A 21,292-nucleotide genomic window follows, 5' to 3' on the forward strand; every position below is an offset into this window, starting at 1 on the left:
AGCAGCTCTGACACTAGGTGATCTTAAACAGTGTCTCAGATTTGCATGTTTTCTGAGATAATTGGATCAGGTTTATATTTTTTTCCTTTTTTGTCTATTATGTCTATCAAAACAGGGGCTGTTTTGGGAAATAACATCTTGTTAAAGCAAAGTCATGACTTCCTTCCCTTGTGACACTCACTCACTGAAGATGCTATGGAATTACCAATTTCAGCATCAGCATTTCCCTCCATCTTTGTTTAATGTCAGTAGAACTGTCATTGTGAAAATTAGGGAAGCTATGACTATGTGTATGCCAAAGGCTAACCACACACACAGCACATACTTCATGGTCAATGTCATATTCTTAAATTTGGACATTGTTAAATATTTTCCATGCATTGGTGCTACCATACAAAGTTTGGGGTTTGCCAAAGTCATAACTAATGTTGGAAAGGGCTTTCCTTCCTCCTGCTACAAATTCTATTCCTAGGGAGCAGTGAGGTTCCAGTTCTGTGTTGCCTTGATGTTTGCTTCTCACTGACCCGTATCAGTCAGTACATATTAACTTAGCATCTGTTTCTGGCTCAGGGAGGAGGTAATCTGGAATCATCCTGCCAGGGATGACCATGTGCCCAGTGAGCTTGGCTGTCTTGTTGCTGCCTTTTTTGCTTATTATCTAGAGCTCCTGGCCATTAAGCTGTGCTTCTTAACTGCATTTCTAGTTCAGAATCAACTGAGTCGTTGTGCACTTTACCTGTGCTTGCCTTTGCTAGTTTCCTGTTTATTGCTTTGGGTTGCATATGTCTCGAGACACCCAGTGTGAATCCAGCTACCCCAGATCCTAGTTCACTAAGTTCAAGCCTATAAATGAAAATAAGTGCCGTGAGCCTGATGCTTAGAAATACTTTCAACATTGGTCTGTATGGATTTGGTGATCAAAGAGTATTTATGTTATTATTAAAGATGAAAAAGATCTGTGGAGTTGGATGATTACATTGGATGCTTTTATTTCTGAGTGCCAAATAATATGGAATCCAATTTAAAGGTACACGTGCTTGGAAATTTTGTATATCTAGTATATTCATCCAAAGAGCTAAATTACATAGGAAAACACTGCTATTTTTCATCAGTGTTGTGGAATTACTAAATATATACTTTGTTCCATGGTTTAAAATTTTAGGAAAAAACTTCAAGTAGCATTCTCAAAGTTAATTTTATTTATTTTGCTACATTTCTAGGAATTTGGTTTTATAGGTATTCATCGATAACTTATTTTTTTTCTGCAGGATCCATGTTAGATACTGTTTAAAAGAGTTTTTTAAAGCTTTAAAATGTTTAAAATAATACCATGAGAAATGTTTAGGTACATTGAAATGTTTTATAATTAATTTTTTGCTTATTTTCTAACATTTTTGATAGGCATTCTCTGTAAATTTAAAAATTGACTAACGAAAACATTAAGAAATAAAAAAAGAAATAGCATTTATCTAAGCAAAGATTTATATAATCTTTAAGTTAATGATATATTCATGTTTTTTGTATGTATAGATGTTATTTTTAATCAATATATTTATAAGCATCCATCAAAGTTTGTGAATCTGTAATTTTTTAATGAGTAAGAAGATATAATCTTATTTGTTTCATTTGAGTGTGATTTGAACTATTATTTATTTAGTAATTCTAGATGCACATGTGTGTAGAATGTTTCAATTTTGGAAACTGAAATTGGTTTATTAAAATAATTTTTTCTTTTTTCTGATTGCCAAGGGATTCTGTAATGTAGGGTTTATGTTATGTATTTTAATGTGAGATATAATACTTCCATTCTTGTCCACATTCTTTTTTTTTATTAAAGATTTTTATTTATTTATTTATTTATTTATTTATTTATACAAGCACCGGGTACAGTCAGAAGCGCGGGAGGGTGAGAGAATTCACCAGAGACAGATCGGGGAAGAGAACAGGCAGACTGACGAAATACACTGCTGAGGGGAGCAGTGGGCATGGCAGGAGAGGTCTGCGTGCCATGTGGGACCCTCGCCGATGGCCGTGGATTGAACTGGTGCTGCAGAGGCTGCGGGAAGCTTCGCTGCCCAGCGCTCAACCACTGCGCCACCAGGGGAGGCCCTTGTCCACGTTCTTTTAACAAACTGTATCTTTGTGATGTTAAAAACAAATTCTGTATGATCCAGCTATCCCACTTCTGGGCATTTACTCAAAAAACATTAATTTGAAAAAAATATGTATATTCCCATGTTTACTACAGAACTATTTGCAATAGCCAAGAATTGGAAACAATCTAAATGCCCACCGAATGGATAAAGAAGATGAGGCAGAGATATCGTGGAGTACTATTCAGCCATTAAAATCGACGAATGATGTGAACATGCTTTTTATTCAAGAAGGTTTAGATGTGGAATGTTGTGTCAGCAACACTGAACTGATAATAGAAACGGGAGTAGTAGAGCAGGTTGTAGATGCAGGATGCAGCTCAAAGAGCAAGATCTTGGCCTTTTTATTGACAGAGAAAGGGGTGGATCAAACTGAAAACCGGATTTAGGGTCCTAGGGAAGGTGAGTCCACTGACATACTCCCGACTCCCACCCATGGCTCCAATAATCTTATTAACAAGATGTTCCATTGATCAGTCCCTGGGATACAAAGCACTTTAGTCAACAGCCCCCTGGGCTTTCCTGGTCGTTCCTCATGATGTACACCTATTGCAGGACGATCACATGTCCTGCTCTTGTTTAACTTGAAAGGAGCCTTGTACACCCACAGAGTGTCAAAGAAAATACCTATATATGAATTAACAAAATTAGAAATGAGAAAAAATAAAGCCCCTTGTTCAAACACTTAAGGCAGAGTAGGAAAAATCTGTTTCCAAATATAAGACACATGAGGTGCAGTTCCATTTGTGGGGATGGGGCCAGTTGTGCAGGTGAATGGAGGGGAAAAAGGTGAGAGGTGGTGAGACGAGAGAGGAGAGAGATAAATGCATAGGTTTACCTTCCTGTTGAGACCTGGTATTATTCCACAGTACTAGCTGGAAGAAAAGGCAAAACTTCAAAAAACAAATGGTAGGTGAGAGTCTCGGGATACCTTGGTTTCCATGCTATTGGAGAGACACGAGGTTGGCTGCAAGAGACCAGCCACAGGAGACGGAGAGCCAAGGGAGGAGGCGCAGAGGATAATATTTTGGTGGGCTAGTCAGAAGATTATTGAACTCCCTGGACCACTGGACCTCCTCAGTGACTTGTCTTCCTATTAAAATGCTCGGGTCTTTGATGTTTATAGCTCAGAAGAGGGACGCTTCAGCAAACCCCGAAGAAAATAATTTCTTCTTGACTTTTGAGTACCAAAAATCAAGCCTCCTAGTTGACAAGGATAAAATATCATGAAAGTTGGGCTTTGTAAGGACTGGCTGCTTGAACCGTTGCATTAGAAATGGATTCCCTCTGCAGGGAAGGCTCCTGGGAAACGTGGAAGCTAACATGTCAGGGAGTCTCTGAGGAGCTTTATGTTCTGCTTTACATGCTGAGCTCTGGAATGGTGGCAGCAAATCACCATAAATGCGAGCTTGAAAATCAACAAAACCTGTGTTTCATCACCTAGTTAGCACTTAAATGCACAAGAACCCAGTGAATGCACAGATGAGCAGACATACAGCCGTGGGGGACGTGGAGGGAGCTTTAGGGAGACTTCACCAATGCTGCATGAGCAGAAATTGCTGTGTGAAATGTCCAGGTCAATAACACTCAAAATAGCCTCACAATTTTCTACGACCTAGCCTAGTGCAAGAGTAGCAAAGTGATTTCTAAGCTCCTTAGGGCAGCATGGAGGGAAGAAAGGAAGCCCACATGGGAACTGGGATCAAGCAGGCTGACACATACTTAGACTGACAATCAAGGATTTCCTGGATCCCTAGCAGAACAGGAATATAATAAGTTAAGACAATTAAAAGAAGAACAACTAGGCAGGTGGGGGAGTAGTGTCAGGAAGAAATAATTTTCCCTTTTTTAAGCAAGTAAATCAATAAGGTAGCTGAACATTTATGTCAACTTCTAATGCTTTTCATATCATTTTTTGTTAAAATTAGACATCTGTGCTCATAGGTGCACACTTAGCATCTAGAACAGAATATGGTCCACTAAAGATTGATACTTGTCAAATGAGTGAATTCCTAAATTCCTACCTCTTAGAGTTTTTATCCATCTTGTTAGTTTTTAAGTGAGTGTCACAGGCTTGATTTCCCTGGGAAGCAGGGAGTTTAATTCCCTGGGAGTTTAATGTGCTTGATTAAAGGAGGGCTTTTCTGATCACTGCCTCGCCTGTGAATGGAAACAGCAGAAGGTTTCACTGGAAATCGAGGTCAAGCTGCAAAGTGCATCTAAGGACAGTTTCCCTACAGACAGTCTGAAGCGAGAGGCAGGCTGTAGAGTTATCCCCTGCTGGGTGAGCTAGCTGGGGTCTCAGACTTGTATCAGGGATCCACTGGAGGTGCCTGTTTTGGGCAGGGGCGTGGTCTTGAACCAGGTGTTCCCTGTGTGAGGCAATTGGGGTTGGAGGGAGGGATAAAAGCTGCCTGCCAGGACCCAGTGCCCATGCAGAGACAGGAGGTCGGTCATTGAGGGGGCTTCTCGGCGTGCTCTGCGGCGTCCACTTCACCAGGTAACTGCTTTAAGTCACTTGTCCACGGTCCTACACTGTCAACCTGAACTTAGTTTTATCTGACTCCAGAGCCCATAATTTTCTTATTTTTGTTCTATTGTACCTGTTGGAAGCTCACTTCTAAGTTGGTAAGGGTGGGGGTTGGAGTTGGGAGACTTATTCTCAGGCTTCTGAGTGACATAAAGCCCAGGTCAAAAGGCAGGACCTTTGTGTGGCACTGACCCAGCCCTTTAGGGAATGCCAAGTGCTCTGCTAAGCTAAGCACCTGTAGTGGCAGTGCTTTTATTGACCATATAGCCAGCTGATAACGCTACCCACCAACCTTTCCTCTAAAATATTGTAGAGTCAGATAAAATTATGTTCTGTTTGAATGGTAGAGTATAGTAAAATAATTCAACTTTTAGTAAAATATTGGCTAGATCAGGGGTTTTTCAGAGTGGTTACTAGTCAACAGTATAATGATCAGCTGGGTGTAGGAGGCAATTGAAATTCTACGGCTCACCTTAGTCCACCGAATCAGTGGAGATGAGGTCCAGGTGATTGTAAGCATGTTTGAATTAGTTGGAGAACAGCTGAATGAGATGGTACTGATTACTAGGAAAAACAAACTGAGCTTATGATTAGCAAACTAGATATAAATGATTTCTTTAAAAATGGCCTGTTTATTTATGTTTTGTTCAGTCTTTTCTTTGCATATTGCTTTTAAGTTGCTTCACAACTTCCTAATTAGTTTGAATTAATGAAAGTTAAAGATTGCCTGCTAGGCAAGCGGAGGGCAGCTGTATGTAGAAACACTTTTAGTATTTTCCCTTCTTTACCAGGAGACTAATGAGATCCAAATCAAATACTTCAAGTGTTAAAAATCACCCCTGTAATGGGAGCCTTGCAAAGCCATCCTTCCTTAATGTTTTTGCTAAAATATTACAAAATTGGTGTCTAAACTTGGAGTTCAATGCACAATCTAGGGAAGTTACCCAAAATGTCCCTACTGGGAAAACAATAACTGACATTTAGATCTGGGTGGCTTTAACCTCTTCACTGGAAGATTATATGAAGTTGAGGTCTTAACACTTGAAGTGGTCATGGTAATAGTAATTTCCAGGAAAGTGAATTTAAATTGATTGCTATAAGCAACAGTGTGTCTCCCTTTTAGATTCATTTATTTAACAGGCACTTAATAACACTACAGGCATCACACTCTTAGGCATTGGGGAGGTGAAAATGGGCTTCTTGTCTTTCCTAACTTGCAAGCTTTGCAAGGATATAAGATAGGTAATCCCTGCCCTGGATGAGGAATAATGCACAAGAAACCAGTGGGGCAGATTAGGCAACAGGAGTCTTCTGGGAAGAGGAGAGTCCAGTGAACAGGACTTTTTTTTTTTTTTTGAACAGGACTTTTTGGGAGATACACTTGTTGACAAGTTGAAATCTGAGCTGGACCTAGAGATGATCTGAATAGGCATAAAAGAAAGGAACTTTGTTTTTCAAGGTATCTGGATGAAAGTAGAAGTTTTGTTTGGGAAGGTGTGAAAGACTCTGCTGTTTGGGGGTTGTGAGGAAGTAGACCTGGCTAGTGTGGAGCTTTTCACCACTTGTACCAGAACTTGAGAATCATTCAAGGTTGTGACTGTTGAATCCAGGAGGCTCTGCTGGTAGGCAGGGGCATTTGCTGTATTCTTAATCTGTCTCTACTGTACATTAGAATAATTATAGTGGTGACACTCAATTATCCAAGAAAGGATAAAATGGGTTTCAATTTCTTCTGTTTAAGAAACTCTGGAAAGTATATAGAAGGATTTTCACTCAAAAATTTTAGCTGAAACAAAATGTTGCTTTTTCTAAGATTAACCTCCCTTGCTGTTTGCATAACTTTATATTCAAAATCACTACCTCCTCAAAACTGAGGTTTTAATGAAGATTATACTATAGGGATAGGCTATTTCTAACATTCAAGTTGTATAAAAACTATAGATTAGGTGGTTTAGAAGATCCTCAAATTCTGGCATACTCATTGCCACCGATATTTAGAATATTCCACCATCAACACCGAAAAACAAAGTTCATTAGAAACATATACTAATATTTTGCTGGTCATATTGTTAGATTTTATGATGTACATTCATCCAGTAAATACCTGACTTCTTTGTGTGTTTGTGTATAAAATTTCCAGGTGTTTTGAGATAATTGACATATGGTGTCGTATAAGTTGAAGGTGCACAACGGTGATTGATTTTCATATTTTATGACATTTACCACAATAGGCCTACTTAAACTTTATCATCTCCTATTCCTTTTAAATAAAAAAGAAAGAGAAAACAAATTTCTCCTTGGTACAAGAACTCTCAGGATTTACTCACTTAATAACTTTTGTATTTATCAGACAGCAGCATCAGCTGTAGTCATCGCTTTGTGTATGACTTCCTAGTACTCACTCATCTTGTAACTTGAAGTTTGTGCTTTTGATCACCTTTCTCTAACTTCCCCATCCCCTCACCTCTGGTAACCACAAATCTGATCTTTTTCTCTGAGTTTGGTTGGTGGTTCTTGTTTTCTTTAGATTCCACATATAATTCAGACCACACAGTATTTTTCTTTCTCTGTCTGATGTACTTCACTTAGCAAAACACCCTCAACTCCATTCATATGGTGGCAAATGGCAGGATGTTTCATTTCGTTTATGGCTGAATAATATTCCACTACTTATGTGGAACCCAAGGTCTCCATTCATTCCTTTATTAATGGACACTTAGGTTATTTCCATGGCTATAGTAAATAATGCTGCTGTGAGCATGGGGGGGGGTCCAGATAAATCTTAGACAGCATTTTCCTTTCCTTTGGGTTGTTTCAGTGTGGAACTGTACGATCTTGTTCCATTTTAAGATTTTTGAGGACCCTCCAGACTGTTTTCCACAATGGCAGCATAATTTACAATCCCCACCAACAGGGTACAGATGTTCACCCCTAAGCCAGGATTCATTATCCCTTGACTTTACGGTGGCATTCTGCTCTTTGTATTTCCCTTATGATTAATGATGTTGAGTACTTTTTCATGTTCCTTTTGGCTATTCATGTATTTTTGTTTTGTTTTTTTTTTGAATGTTTTTTTTTATAATAAATTTTATTTTTATATTCCCCATACAATTTCAACCCCCCCCATTTTGACCCCAATCCCTCCCCTCCCTCCACCCACCCCCCCAAAAGTGTCCCTGGTTCATAGATTTTTGTTGATTTTGATTTTCACTTTCTTATAGTTATTCATTTTCCTGGTCCCTTATTTAAGTTTTCTAGATTCCTGCTATGAGTGAGACCATCCGGTATTTTTCTTTTTCTTTCTGGCTTATTTTGCTGAGCATGATCCCTTCCAGCTCCATCCATGTTGCTGCAAATTGCATGTGTTTATCTTTTTTGAATGCTGAGTAATATTCCATGGTATATATGTACCACATCTTCTTGATCCAGTCATCTATCATGTATTTTTTTTTTGAAGGAAATGTATTCAGGGTCCCTCCCAATTAAAAGTTGGATTAATTTTTTATTTGCTATAGTTTTTATGAGTTACATATATTGTCTGTTCACTTTGTTGCTCTGCAGAATCCTTTTAGTTTGAAGTTGTCCTACTTGTTCATTTTATTGCTGTGTAGTAGGTATTACTAATACACACCCAGGAGAGGTGAGAAGTGTTAGAGACTCACTCCCTGGTAGCAGCTGCCATATACACAAATCCTTATGGGGTGCTCTTCACTAAATGTGGCCTTCTGGGGTTGCCCAGGTATTGGGAGATGCTTCCAGGGTGCAGGGACCCTCCATGCATTACAGCTGCAGCCTGAATGCCATTGGTCACTGCCTGCCTCTGGAAGTGACTTGTCATTTGACCTGGTCCCTCATGGCAGCCCCTGCCAAGCATCTGGGACTCTGGCCTGCAGCCACTTTTGGGGAGGGTCTGGGAGGGAGATCATGTTGGGGTTGGCTTGTGTGGGACTGAGATGTATGTGTGCCTGCATCCCCAGGATACATACCCTGCTGCTGACCTGCTGAATGCAACTGAGATGTCAACCACACACTTGTCCCCAGGTCAAGTCACATGCCATGTGGCTGTCCCTGGCCTTCTGGGGGCTGTAGCCATGGCATTATTCCCACACACATTCCTGGCAGGGTTGTCACTGCACTATCAAGGAGAGGGACACATTGGGGTGGGTGGGAGTGAGAATTCCCCCTGGAGGAAAGCCAATAGTTGTGGGAGTACAGTTGGCAGACACCTCTCCCTGCTCCTCCCAGGACCAAAAGAAAAAGAAAATTGTTGCCAAGATTCATATCGGTAGATTTTCCCTTATGTTTTCTTGTAGTCTATGGTTTCTAGACTTACATTCATGTCTTTCATCCTTTCTTAATTTTTTTGAGTGGTATAAGATAGGGGTCTAGTTTCATTCTTTTCCCTACCTACCTAGATGCACACATAAAATTTCCCTAGCACTATTTATTGAAAAGACTCCCTTTTCTCCATTGAATATGTTTTACTCCGTCATCAAATATTTGTTGGTCATACATGGTTAGGTTTATTTCTGGGCATAAACCCCATTTCATTAGTCTCTGGGTCTGTTTCTATGCCAGCACCATACTGTTTTGATTATTATAGCTTTGTAATATAGTTTGAAATCAGAACATGCCATGTTTCCCACTTTTTTTTTTATTGTTGCTCTGGGCTGTTTGGTCTTTTACGGTTCCACATACAATTTAGTACTTTATTTCTACATAAGATGTCATTTGAACCTTTTGTATATGTTTTTATTATAAAATTGATAAGTATAGGAAAAATATGCTATTAAGGAGAAGAGGATCTCTCTACTGAAGACAATTTCTATTATTTTGGTGAATTTTCTTCAGTCCTATTTTTTTTTTTTTTTTTGTGGGACCCTCTCTGGCAGTCAGGGAATGAACCGGCGCTGCAGAGGCTGCGGGCAGCCTCGCAGCCCAGCGTTCAACCACTGCACCACCAGGGGAGGCCCCAGTCCTATTTTTTATTGAGGTATCATTGGCTCACAATACTGTATGTGATTTGGAGGGATAAGTTCACAGCCACACACCACACCCCTTAGCAGAGCACGCATAATTTTTGACCCTATTCCATTGGGCTCTTCCCGTTTTGCACCCCAGTCCTGATCTTCCTCTTCTGGTAGCCTTCATTTTATAGAAGATTTCTAGGATTTGTTTGGTTTAGTTTGGTGTGTTCCTTTGTTTTGCTTCCATATAGTCCATATTTGAGTAAAATTAATCTATTTCTACTTCTGACTTAGTTCATTTAACATAATCCCCTCAGTTCCATCCATGTTGTCCCAAATATCAAGATTTCATTTTTTAAAATAACTGAGTAGTATTCTATCATGTGAAAAAAACCCACTTCTTCATCATCCACTTACCCATCATTGGGCAATCTAGGTTGTCTCCATAGTTTGGCTATTGTAGATAGTGCTGCAATGAACATAGGGGTGCATATAGCACTTCAAATTACTGTTTTGCATTCTTTGGCTGGACACCTAGTGGTGCAGTTGTTGGATCATCTGGCAAATCTATTTTTAATTTTTTGAGAACCTCCATACTGTTTTCCATAGGGGTTTGACCAGTCTACATTTCCACCAATAGTGCATGAGGGTTCCTTTTTCTCCACATCCTTACCAATACTTGTTATTTCTGGTTTTCTGAAGTGGGCAGTTTTCACAAGTGTGAGGTGGTATCTAATTGTTTTTCAATTTGCATTTCCCTCACAAGTGATGATGAGCATTATTTTCATGCCCATTGGCCATCTGTTGTCTACTTTGGAGAAGTGTTTTGTTTTTTTTTTAAAGATTTATTTTATGTATATGCATATAAGAGCTGGGGTGTAGGCCAGAGGTGTGGGCAGTGAGAGGATTCACCAGAGACAGAATGGGGACCAGAACAGGTGGATCTACTGAAATACACTGCTGAGGGTAGCAACAGGTGAGACAGGAGAGGTCTGCTGTGCCATATGTGGGTAAGCTCCATGACTGGGGTTTGAACTCGAGCTACAGTGGCTGCCAACAGCTCCATAGTGCTGAGACTCAACCTCTTGCACCACCAGGGAGACACAGTGTTTCTTTTTTGATTGGTTTCTTTGTTTTCTTTGCTGGGTTGTATGATTCTTGGTAGATCTTAGATGTTAGCTTCTTGTCAGATGTTATCCCCTTGTCTGATGTATGCAGATATAGCCTCCCATTCATTATGGTGTTTTTTCCTTTTAGTAATAGGATAGTTTCTTTACTATGCAGACTTTTATAGTTGTATGTTATCCTATTTGTTCATTTTTGCTATTTTTCTTACATTTACAGTCGAGTTCCCAGATATTCTGAAGCCAGTCTTGGGGCATTCTGTTTTCTTCTATGCATTTTATGGCTTGATTTTTGAATAATTTTTTATGTATAGTAGAGACAGTGGCCTCATTTTATTTTTCTTCATGTGGCTCTCCAGTTTTCCCACACCATTGTTGAAACAATCCTTGCACAATTGTACACTCTTGACTTCTTTGTAATAGATTAACTTTCCATATATGTTTGAATTTTTTCCTACATTCTCAAATGTATTCCATTGGTCTGTGTGCCTTTTTTTTAATTCTAATACTATACTATTTTAATTACTGTAGCTTGTATTATATCCTGAAGTCTGGGAGTATGATACCACCATTCTTTTTTTGTCAAGTATGCTTTGGCTATTCAGGGTCTTTTTGGTTCATGTAAAGTTCAGTTATATTTGCTGTATTTCTGAGAATATCATTGAAAATGATATGGATTTCATTGTTGATAGGTTTCTTTCGGTAAGATGACCATTTTCAATAATGTTATTTCTTCCAACCCATGAGCAAGGAATGTAACTCTATTTCTTTGTTTCCTTTATTCTTTTAACAAGTCTTATAGTTTTCACTGTGAAGGAATTTCACCTCCTTTGTTAAGTTTCATCCTAGGTATTTAATTCTTTTTGTGCTATTGCAAATGTGATTGTTTTTATTTTCCGGTTCATTGTGTATAGGAAGTTTTTATATACTGATTTTGTAGCCTGTCACTTCACTATATTGATTTCTTCTGGTTTTTAATGAGTTGTTAGGGTTTTCTATGTATATTTTATCACTACAAATAGTGGTAATTTTACTTTACTAATTTGAATTCCTTTATTCCTTTCTCTTGCCTAATTGCTTTGTCTAGAACTTCCAGTATGTTGAATAATAGTGGTGAAAGTGTATATTAATTTCTTGTTCCTGATCTTAGAAGAAAAATTTTCAGTTTTTCACCATTATGATGTTAGTTGTGGGTATTTATTATGTTGAAGTATGTGCTGTCTATCCCTATTTGAAGGCTTTTATCATAATATTGAATCTTGTTGAATGTTTTCTCTGCATCTATTGATATGATCATATCATTTTTATTAAATTTTATTTATGTAGTGAATGTTGATTTTGTGGATGTTGAACCACCCTTGCATCCATGGAATAAATCATCTTTGGTTATGATTTATGATCCTTTTTATGTATTGTTGAATTTGATTTATTAAGACTTTGTTGAGAATTTTTGCCTCTGTCCATCAGAGTTATAGCTTTCCTTTTTTAAAATGTATTTTTCTGTTTTTGCTATCAGGGTAATTTTGGCCTCATAAAATGTATTTGGTAGCATTTCCTCTTCAATTTTTTGGAAAAGTTTGAGAAGATAATTTTCATTCTTGAAGATTTGGTATAACTCATTAGTGAAACTGGTCCTGGGATTTGTGTTTTGGGGAGACTTTTAATTGCTATTTCAATTTCTTTGCTTATGATTCATCTGCTTAGTTTTACTGTTTCTTTCAGATAAATTCATCCATTTCTTCTAGTCTATGCAATTTATTGGCATAAAGATGTTCATAGTAGTCTCTTATGACCCACCATATTTCTGGGATATCTGTTATAACTTCTTTTGTTTCTGCTTTTATGAGTTTTCTCCATTTTTTATTAGTGAGTCTAGCTTTAAATTTGTCTATTTTTTCCAAAGAACCAGCTTTTGGCTTCACTGATCTTTTGAATTATCTTTTCTCTATTCCCACTCTAATTTCTTATTACCTACCTTCTAGTATATTTTGGTTTCATTTGCTCTTTTTCTAGTTCATTAAGGTGAAAGGTTAGATTATTTGTGATGTGGGGAAAGGAAGGCAGAGGAGGGATGGGGTCTGGGTGATGAATTGTGTGCTAGAAACGAATGAGGAATAACAGGTATGACTCCATAGGCAGAAAAAAATTTTCTGGTCACACAGTTGTTTTAGGTTTTGTTTGTGCTCAGACCAGGTGGAAAGCAGTATTTATTTATTTATTTATTTATTTTTTTTAAAACAACCCCAGGATTTTGTTTATTGATTGATTGATTGAAGATTTATTTATTTATTTATACAAGCAGTGGGTACAGTCAGAAGCGTGGGAGGGTGAGAGAATTCACCAGAGCCAGAGCAGGGAGCAGAACAGGCAGTAGGACCGAAGTACACTGCTGAGGGGAGCAGCGGGCGGCAGGAGAGGTCTGCGCGCCATGTGGGACCCTCCTCGGTTGGCGGGGGAGCAGCCAGGGATTGAACCGGCGCTGCAGAGGCTGCAGACAGCTTCGCAACCCAGCACTCAACCACTGCGCCACCAGGGAGGCCCGGAAAGCAGTATTTAATGAATGTTTATTTCTTTATCCTAATCACGGCCTTGGCTGGTCCTCTAGTTGTGAATGTTCATGTTTCGTTCTAAACTTGAGAAGTTCATGATTCTTTCTCCTGCCCTCACTGTTTTTCTTGCCCCAAGGAATAGGAGAGCAGGTTTGAATGTGTCAAATTGCCATGATTTTTTAGGGCACCATGCTTGGGGTGGAACTTCAGGCATAACAAAAAAGTTATAATGCCGGGTCAGTGGCGCAACCATCTTTTTGGTTTGTCTTTTTATATTTCATTTCTTGAGATTAACTTTGGAAATTCCTCTCCCTGGGATTGATGTGAAATATTATAAACACCATAGCCAATGACTGAACAGAAACCTGCCAATGGCCTCTTATATTTAGTCCCTGTTATTTAGTCCTCAGTTTAGACCATGCTAGGGTTAGTATTTTACTCCTAGGAATAGAAGGTCAGAGATTACTAGAAAAAGTAAGAAATGGTTAAAGTTCTAGCCTGTCCAGGGCCACCCTAACTGTTCCCATCTAAGGAAACATCTAAGATCTTTGGGAATCAAAGGCATTTAAGCCAAAGGGAGACAGTGTTTGGTGGAGATGGTACAGGAGCATTTTCATTGCCCCAATGGGCACAGGCAAGGTAGTGAGATAGTCAAAGGGCAGATTCTGTATTCTCTGGAAGAAAACTAATTATAACAGACAGAGCTTACAAACACCCTTCTCACTATCCCCCCGATAGCCCTTTTCTGTGGATTAGCAGAGCATGCTAGTAGGCAGAGTAATTAAAAGCATTACAAGTATCATTGGTTATATTTATTATTTCTCAACAATCTCTGCCTTTGGCATTTTCCAAGCCCTTTTCAGTGATTTCTAATTAGTCCTTAGTATCCTAAGGAGCAGCATGGAAGCATGATGGGACATGTGGGTGGGAAGAAAAAGGAACATCTCTGCAGAGGGAAGTGACCTCTTAGGAGTGTTTGAGAGTGGTTGCTCTGCTGATTCTATGAAAAGAAAATACAATAGAATTGCAAAGACCCAGATGAAAATATTCCATATGCATAAATTTATTTTAAATTTTATTGCATCACATTATACAAGCATTAAACATGGCTTCATGTTGATGACTATTTAAATGTGAAAATTCATCATTCATGTCAGTACCTTTTGGCTATTTACAAGTTAGGAATTTCTATAACTTTATATATCTCTGTATTTGTATGTACATATGTAAGAATACATGACTATACATATGTACACACAGAAATACATCTATGGCCATACACATAGCTATAGATACATCATATATAATAATCTCCTCAGAAAGATCTGAATTTAAAAAAAAGAGAAAGAAAAAGTTGTAAACAGGGTCTTGTTTGTGTCATTTGGTGACATGGAATTAGGACCATATGGTGACATTCTAGGAATGTGTGTCCCGGTGTCTGAATACCCTTTTAAGCCCAGTGTCTGTAAAATTCACATGGGATAGAATGCAAAAAAGGTAGCAAACAGGCTGAAAAACAGGCCCAGTATACAAGTTCCCCTTGGTTTTTAAAAATTTGAGAAGGTAACTGCCCATGATGTGCATGCTTGCTTGGTCGAGAATGATCTATGGGTAGAGAGCGTTTGTGTGCTGGACTGCAACATGACTTCACAGCTGCGTGATTTCCCAGGCAGTCCTCCTAGGGCGCTGACCCCCTGCTGCTGCCGATGTCTGCGACATGCACTGCGGTTGCATTTAGTCATTCACTTGTATGTGCTTTTGCACAGCTGGGAGAAGTAAACAGAATTCAGGTCCTTGTCCTGGAAATGATCCATTACCTGGAAAGAAAAAAGAAGGCATTAAAATCCTAGATACCCCTGATGGCTTAAGAATCACAGTGTGCAGTGATTATTTTTTTTTGCCATGAGTTATAGACACTCAAAGAATTTGTAACCTCAACTGACTAGTATAAATATTATAATGTCTGATTTACAGATGAGCAGACTGCAGAAAGGCACACTGAAGTAAGGTGAGACTGGATATAGACAAATACTATGCATTCAAGTAAGAATCAGAAATGACCTTTTTTGGGGGGAAAAAGCAGCCAGTTCGTAATGATGAGAAAAGAAATCATGATTGCTCCCTGACCTCGCATCCCGGCACAGCCCGAGGTGTGGGTAACGGCACTACTTCACCGTGGTTTCTGCTTCCTGGTGCTTCCCCTCATACAAACACTCATGCCTGTCTCCTACCCCAACCTAACCTGTGTGGGTAGTTGATCTTTCTCCTCCAAATACTGACCAGAGCCAGAGGCAGTCAGAATGGGTCCAGAGGGCCAGGGATTGGAGCAAATTATAGAAATGCAGAAGGCTAAAGGTAGCTAGGCTCTTAAAATGTTGTTTAGTCTAACTGCTTTACTTTTGCAAATGTGGAAATCAGATCCACATGAGCATCATGCCCCAGGTCGCTCAGATAGTAGAAAAGCCAGGACTGGAATGCAGGGACTAACAGTGGTTAACACTAACACAGATCCCCACAGATCCTACGTAGTGTCCTCTAGCATCTTATCGGTCTGTAAATAGCTGCACATTAGTGCTGCCGAGTAGGGAGGACCAGGAAATTTAGTATTTTCACAAAGCTACATAGCTCCATGGAAGATCAAGGAAATGGTGAAATTACTATGTAGCAAAGCATTTCTTGCTTTTGGTAAAGCCAAGGCCTACTGTGGAATTAAAGAGAGCAGTGTTCAACTCATACATAACTTTTATCCATGTGCAACTGGAGTATAGGGGATTTCCTCCCAGTCCACATTCATATCCAATTCATAATAATCCTATTCAACTCCTGGACCATTAACACAGATCTGGGTTGATACTACTTTACTAATTGAACAACAAACATTTTTGCAGATATCTGCTATATCTAAATCTATATAAAGCATGAAAAACATACTCCCAACCACCACATATAATTTTTCTTTTGAAAGTCAAATTTTGGAAAATGTTCTGAGAGTTGGTCTTCAAGTAGAGGAGAGAGATGCAAAGGAACAAGGCAGGCAAAAGAAACACTAGAATTTTAGATTCAGAGTATCAGCGTGTCAAAACTGGAATTCATCTAATCAGTTCATTACTGGGAAACTGAGGCCCAGTGAAGTTAAGTTACTTGTCTAATGACATACAACCAGTAACTGCCAGAGGGAAGATTTCAAAACTTTCTGATGAGAAGTATGGGAACATTATGGAACTTTCCTACACTATTTTCAGCCTTAATCCACCCACCTTTTATTGATTGGATATGCATTTAATGGGTTCCATGTGCTTAACACTGTGCTAATTGGTTGGAAGAATCAAATCCATGTCAATCCAAATATATTGACATATATTATTCATATGTCGATATATGTGGTCCTGAAACAATAACCAGAGAAGTTCAGGAGTGAGTCTAGATGGGCTGATGAGTCCAGGGAAACCTTCTTAGTATGACCTGCCATGCATCAGCCTGGAGCAAACAATGAATGGAAGGCCATCTCGGGTGTGATGAACGTGTGACTTAAACCAGAAAGAAGTGTGCTGCCCTGGGGATATTAAAGAGACGAGGCAGACTAGGATAGAAGGGCAAAGAAGGTTTATTTCAGAGAACACTTAAGCACACACATAAGGATGTTTGGCATGAAGGCAGAGAAGGGTTGTAGGAGTTGTGTGCCAAGGGAAGATTAAGTTAAATTTGCAATTTAGTAGGAAACAAGCTGGTTTTGGAAGTTTCTAAGGATTTTGTCTTCATACCTATAAGTAGAACAGTGGTGAGCTTTGACTTAACACACCCCTTCTCAAGCAAGGAAAGGGTGAAGATCACTCATACACCTTTCACCTACCTGGTCTCACGGCCACTCGTTGTGATGTGCTTTTCCATTTTTCTTTCTCTCTTTTCGTTCTTTCTGGAGACGCTCCAATTCTGCCTCGTACATCATCTCCTGAATCAAGTACTTCTCTCTTCTCATTCGATCCCTTAGATCTTTTGGGAGGTCTGGGATCAGATATGAAATGAGGTGCTTTATACAAAACACAAGGTGCTACAAACAGAGGAAAACACAACTGAGTTAGGCTTATTGTCCATCCTTTGCTGGGAAGAGCCTGGCAGTGTGCGCTGCCTCTTGCTCCAGGGATGTGGAATCTCTGGGATGTCTGGAAAGTGGAATGAGGCCAAGAGGAGGTATGTGTGAGGAAAGAATATCACAGGGATAATTGAGCACTGAACTTGGTCTGATGGCAACATTTTAGGGATGGAAAGGGGAATCAAGAAAGAAGGTAGAGAAAGAATGGTTAGAGAAAGAAATGTGAAGGTAGAGAAAGAATGTTCTGCGGAATCAGAAAAATCAGATTTGAATCCCAGTTGTGTAACTCTTACTACTTAATAGCTCTCTTATACCTAAGAACAAGCCATTCAAAACTTCAGCTTGCTCTGCTATAAAGTAACTATAAGGAATGTTTAAAATCTTTTGTAGGTTTCAAAATGCTTTCCAGATATTCATTTCAATTATCAATAGGCCTAGAGAAGTGATCAATGCAGGAAGAATTTTTTTTTTTTGTAAACTGCCATCATTCTTTACCTGAAATACTAATAGCTGAAAATCTAGAATCATTGCATTTATATGATAGTGATAAAGTATCAGATGACAATTGAAAGTTCTTAAAATTTTTAAATATTAAATAATCATGTTCAAATAATATGGCTGGTGTAGCTTGATAGTGCTGAGACTTTAACCCCTGTGCCACCAGGGAGGCCCAATACCATTAAATATTCTTTTTTTTAAAAAAGATTTTTATTTATTTATGCATACATGAGCTGGGGTACAGGCCAGAGATGTAGGGGGTGAGAGGATTCACCAGAGACAGAGTGGGGAACAGAACAGGCACTGACTGAAATGCACTGCTGAGGGGAGTGGTGGGTGAGACAGGTCTATTTCGCCATGTGGTTAGCTCCCTGGCTGGCTGGGGATTGAACTCATGCTGCAGAGACTGCGGATTGCATCATAGTGCAGTGCTTAACCCCTTGTGCCACCAGGGAGGCCCTAAATATTCTTAATTTTATTAAGAACCTTGTAAATTTGGTGAGTTGTGAATGGCATACAATCCTGCCAATTAAGCTTTTTTTGTATATTTCTAATATATTTTAAAAGTGTAAAACAATACATTGAAAAAAAATAGAAAACTTTTGACCTTTTGATAGGTCAAAAAATAACACACTGTCTTTAAAAAATTTTGTCTGAAAAGTTTTAAGCTAGGTGAAGACAGTCTTGAAAGAGGAATTGAGCCATTTATTAGCTAATTCCCAGGGAAGAGCAGCAAATATTGCTTTTTTTTTTTTTTTTCCTCTTGGTTCCCTGGAGAAAACTCCTAATGCAAGTCAAGAGACAGCCTTGTCTTGTGTTAACTTCATTTTCATCTGCGTGACATGAGAGTAAATATTTCCATTTTTAGTATAGTGATAGAAATGTAAACTATTCTTAACAGCAATTTTCCTAAAAACTAAAAGAAAATAGACAATGTTTAAAAGATACAATAGTCAGTTGTTATGTAGCTTTTACTTCATAAGTCCATTTTGAGTCTTAGATAATACTTAATTTTGTGCTTGAATATAAGTAATGCCATAATGATACACAATCAGAAACTACAACTGAAAATACACAATTCAGTGTTTTTTGAAGTACGGTCCTTGACTCCCTGCATCAAAACCTCTTGGAAAGCTTATAAAAAGTAACTTGTAGACATGATGTATCAGAATCTCTCAGAACAAAGATGGGAAAATGCAATTTTCTGGAGTTTAAGGACCTTGGTGCTAGACTTTCCTGACTTGCCCATTAATAATCAACAATGGGCATTCAAATATTTCTTGGAAAATTCAGTAAGAAGAAAAAAATAAGTTACATAATGCTACTATACTACTTCTGGATATAGACAATTACATTGAAAATTGCTATGACCTATAATTCTTAGTCACTTCATTATGTCAAAGGAAATAAAAGAATTGAGAAAATTTACCTCGAACACAATGATAAAAGCCAATCGAGCTGCTAGAACGTGCCAGAATTGCAGTGTGTAGCCGTAGGGCACCAGTGAATGAGGAGGGTCACGGTAGTCTCGGTATCTATAAATACATAGTAAAATGTGACATTCTAAACTGTGGTTTCTGATTTCCAAAATATTTTCCATTCCTCACTCATGAGAGAAAAGTTTTAAGTTTCTCGATACTAGACTTCTGTCGTTTTCTTTTTCTGGTAATAGTAGCTCTTCTTTCTGTGGAATTCATCCATATGGATTGGGCAGAACTCCCCACTTCTCCTTACCCCAACTCAAATGATGAGCCAGACCAGACCAGTGTGACTTGTCACCAGTCTTCTGCTAGAGTTATCACTAAACCCACAGGAGGTAAGAGCCTGCAGCTGCAGGTGGACATCACAGACTAATAGCCAGAGAGAAAGCTTCTTTATATATTTTAACATCATTTTTCATTTTTGTACAATGTATACATTTTCATCTTGGTTGTAGTCCCCATAAAATTCCCACCACCCTTGTTTTGATCCTATTCCTCTCCCCCCTCCCCCGTAGTGTGTCTCTGGTTTATAGTTGCTTGTTGATTTTGATTTTTACTTTATTATAATTAGTCTTTTTCCTAATCCCTTATTTAGGTTTTCTAAATTCCTGCTATGAGTGAGACCATCCGGTATTTTTCTTTTTCCTTCTGGCTTATTTCATTGAGCTGATCCCTTCCAGCTCCATCCATGTTGCTGCAAATTGCATGAGTATATGTACCACATCTTCTTCATCTAGTCATCTATTTTGGGGGCATTTGGGTTACTTCCATAGCTTATCTATTGTAAAATAGTGCTGCAATAAACATAGGGGTGCAGGTACCCTTTTGAATTAATGTTTTTGTGTCCTTTGGGTAGACCTAGGAGTGGAATTGCTGGATCATATGGAAGAGAGGCTCTTTGAGAATAGTAAACAAAGGTAAAACTAGTGGAGAGGCAGCACCTTGCTTGGTCTCCAGCTGTTTTTCAGGTTATCACCTTTTCCAGCTCTCTGTTATCTGAACCACTGATTTTCGTTTAAGTCCACTTGTACTGGATTTCTGCCTGCCACTAAAGCATCTAATATGTGCTAGAACGGTAACTTTTGAGTCCGCATTAAATTTCTACAGATCTTTGTAGAGTACCCTGTAGAGATCAGTCACTTATCCGAGGAGCTTAAGTCCACATGGTTTCATTTTATCTTTACCATGCCATTATTACCATCACAGGTAGGAAAACTGAAATGTGATTCTTTCAGTGTCACACAGTTACTGTGTTTTCAGTCTAATATCCTTGTCATTAGTGTGTGAAATGTGGAAAGTTCTGAAATACTGGCTATGTCAACAGTACTGCTATACAAACACACTAAATTATCTTTTGAATAAGAATTAATGATTATCCAACTTCTTATATAAGATGGTTCCTAACCTCAAGTTTGACACTAATCTGCATATGAGGATACAGAGTAATTCCTATGAGGACTAACTTTGAAAAGTATCAAGTGCTGCAAAAAGTATCAGCCAACAGTATTATGACAATAGGCTCAATTATTATTGATGTCTATTGTATGCAGTATCAATGTATCATAATTTTGTCCTGAAGTGATATTTATGATGAGCACCTGGTGCTGAAATTAAGAATTAGTGCTTGCTAACTGCTGGTTTGTTCTTTGATGATAAAGTTTAGGTGATTGTTCAAAACACTGTTCTTTCTAGTATGATTATATAATCTATTCCTGTTGTAGTTCCATAATACACCTGGAATTTGAGGAAGGAGAATTTTATTCAGGACTAAATGTTTATATGAACTGTTCTAACTTCCTCTTACTTCCTGCAGAACACATGTAGTCAAGAACCAGGATTTGTGTTTTCTGCAATTATGATTACAAATATAATTCCTTTGTTCATTTTTAGCTATGTGCAT

General features: G+C 38.6%; 1 protein-coding gene across 2 annotated transcripts in view; it reads right to left on the reverse strand.

The window, feature by feature from the left end:
- Positions 1-17,179: 17,179 nt before the first annotated feature.
- The window catches only part of ANO4 (anoctamin 4), a gene marked incomplete at both ends in the record, with an annotated part of 292,388 nt that continues 288,275 nt past the window's right edge, over positions 17,180-21,292 (reverse strand). For both annotated transcript variants that reach the window (XM_084255593.1, XM_084255594.1), the window contains 2 exons: positions 17,180-17,371; positions 19,341-19,446. In XM_084255593.1, coding sequence (XP_084111719.1) covers positions 17,180-17,371; positions 19,341-19,446 — 298 coding nt within the window. The remainder of the gene's footprint in view (positions 17,372-19,340; positions 19,447-21,292) is intronic.

The sequence above is a fragment of the Talpa europaea genome (genome assembly GCF_964194135.1).
Source record: "Talpa europaea genome assembly, chromosome: 15".
Lineage (NCBI taxonomy): Eukaryota > Metazoa > Chordata > Mammalia > Eulipotyphla > Talpidae > Talpa > Talpa europaea.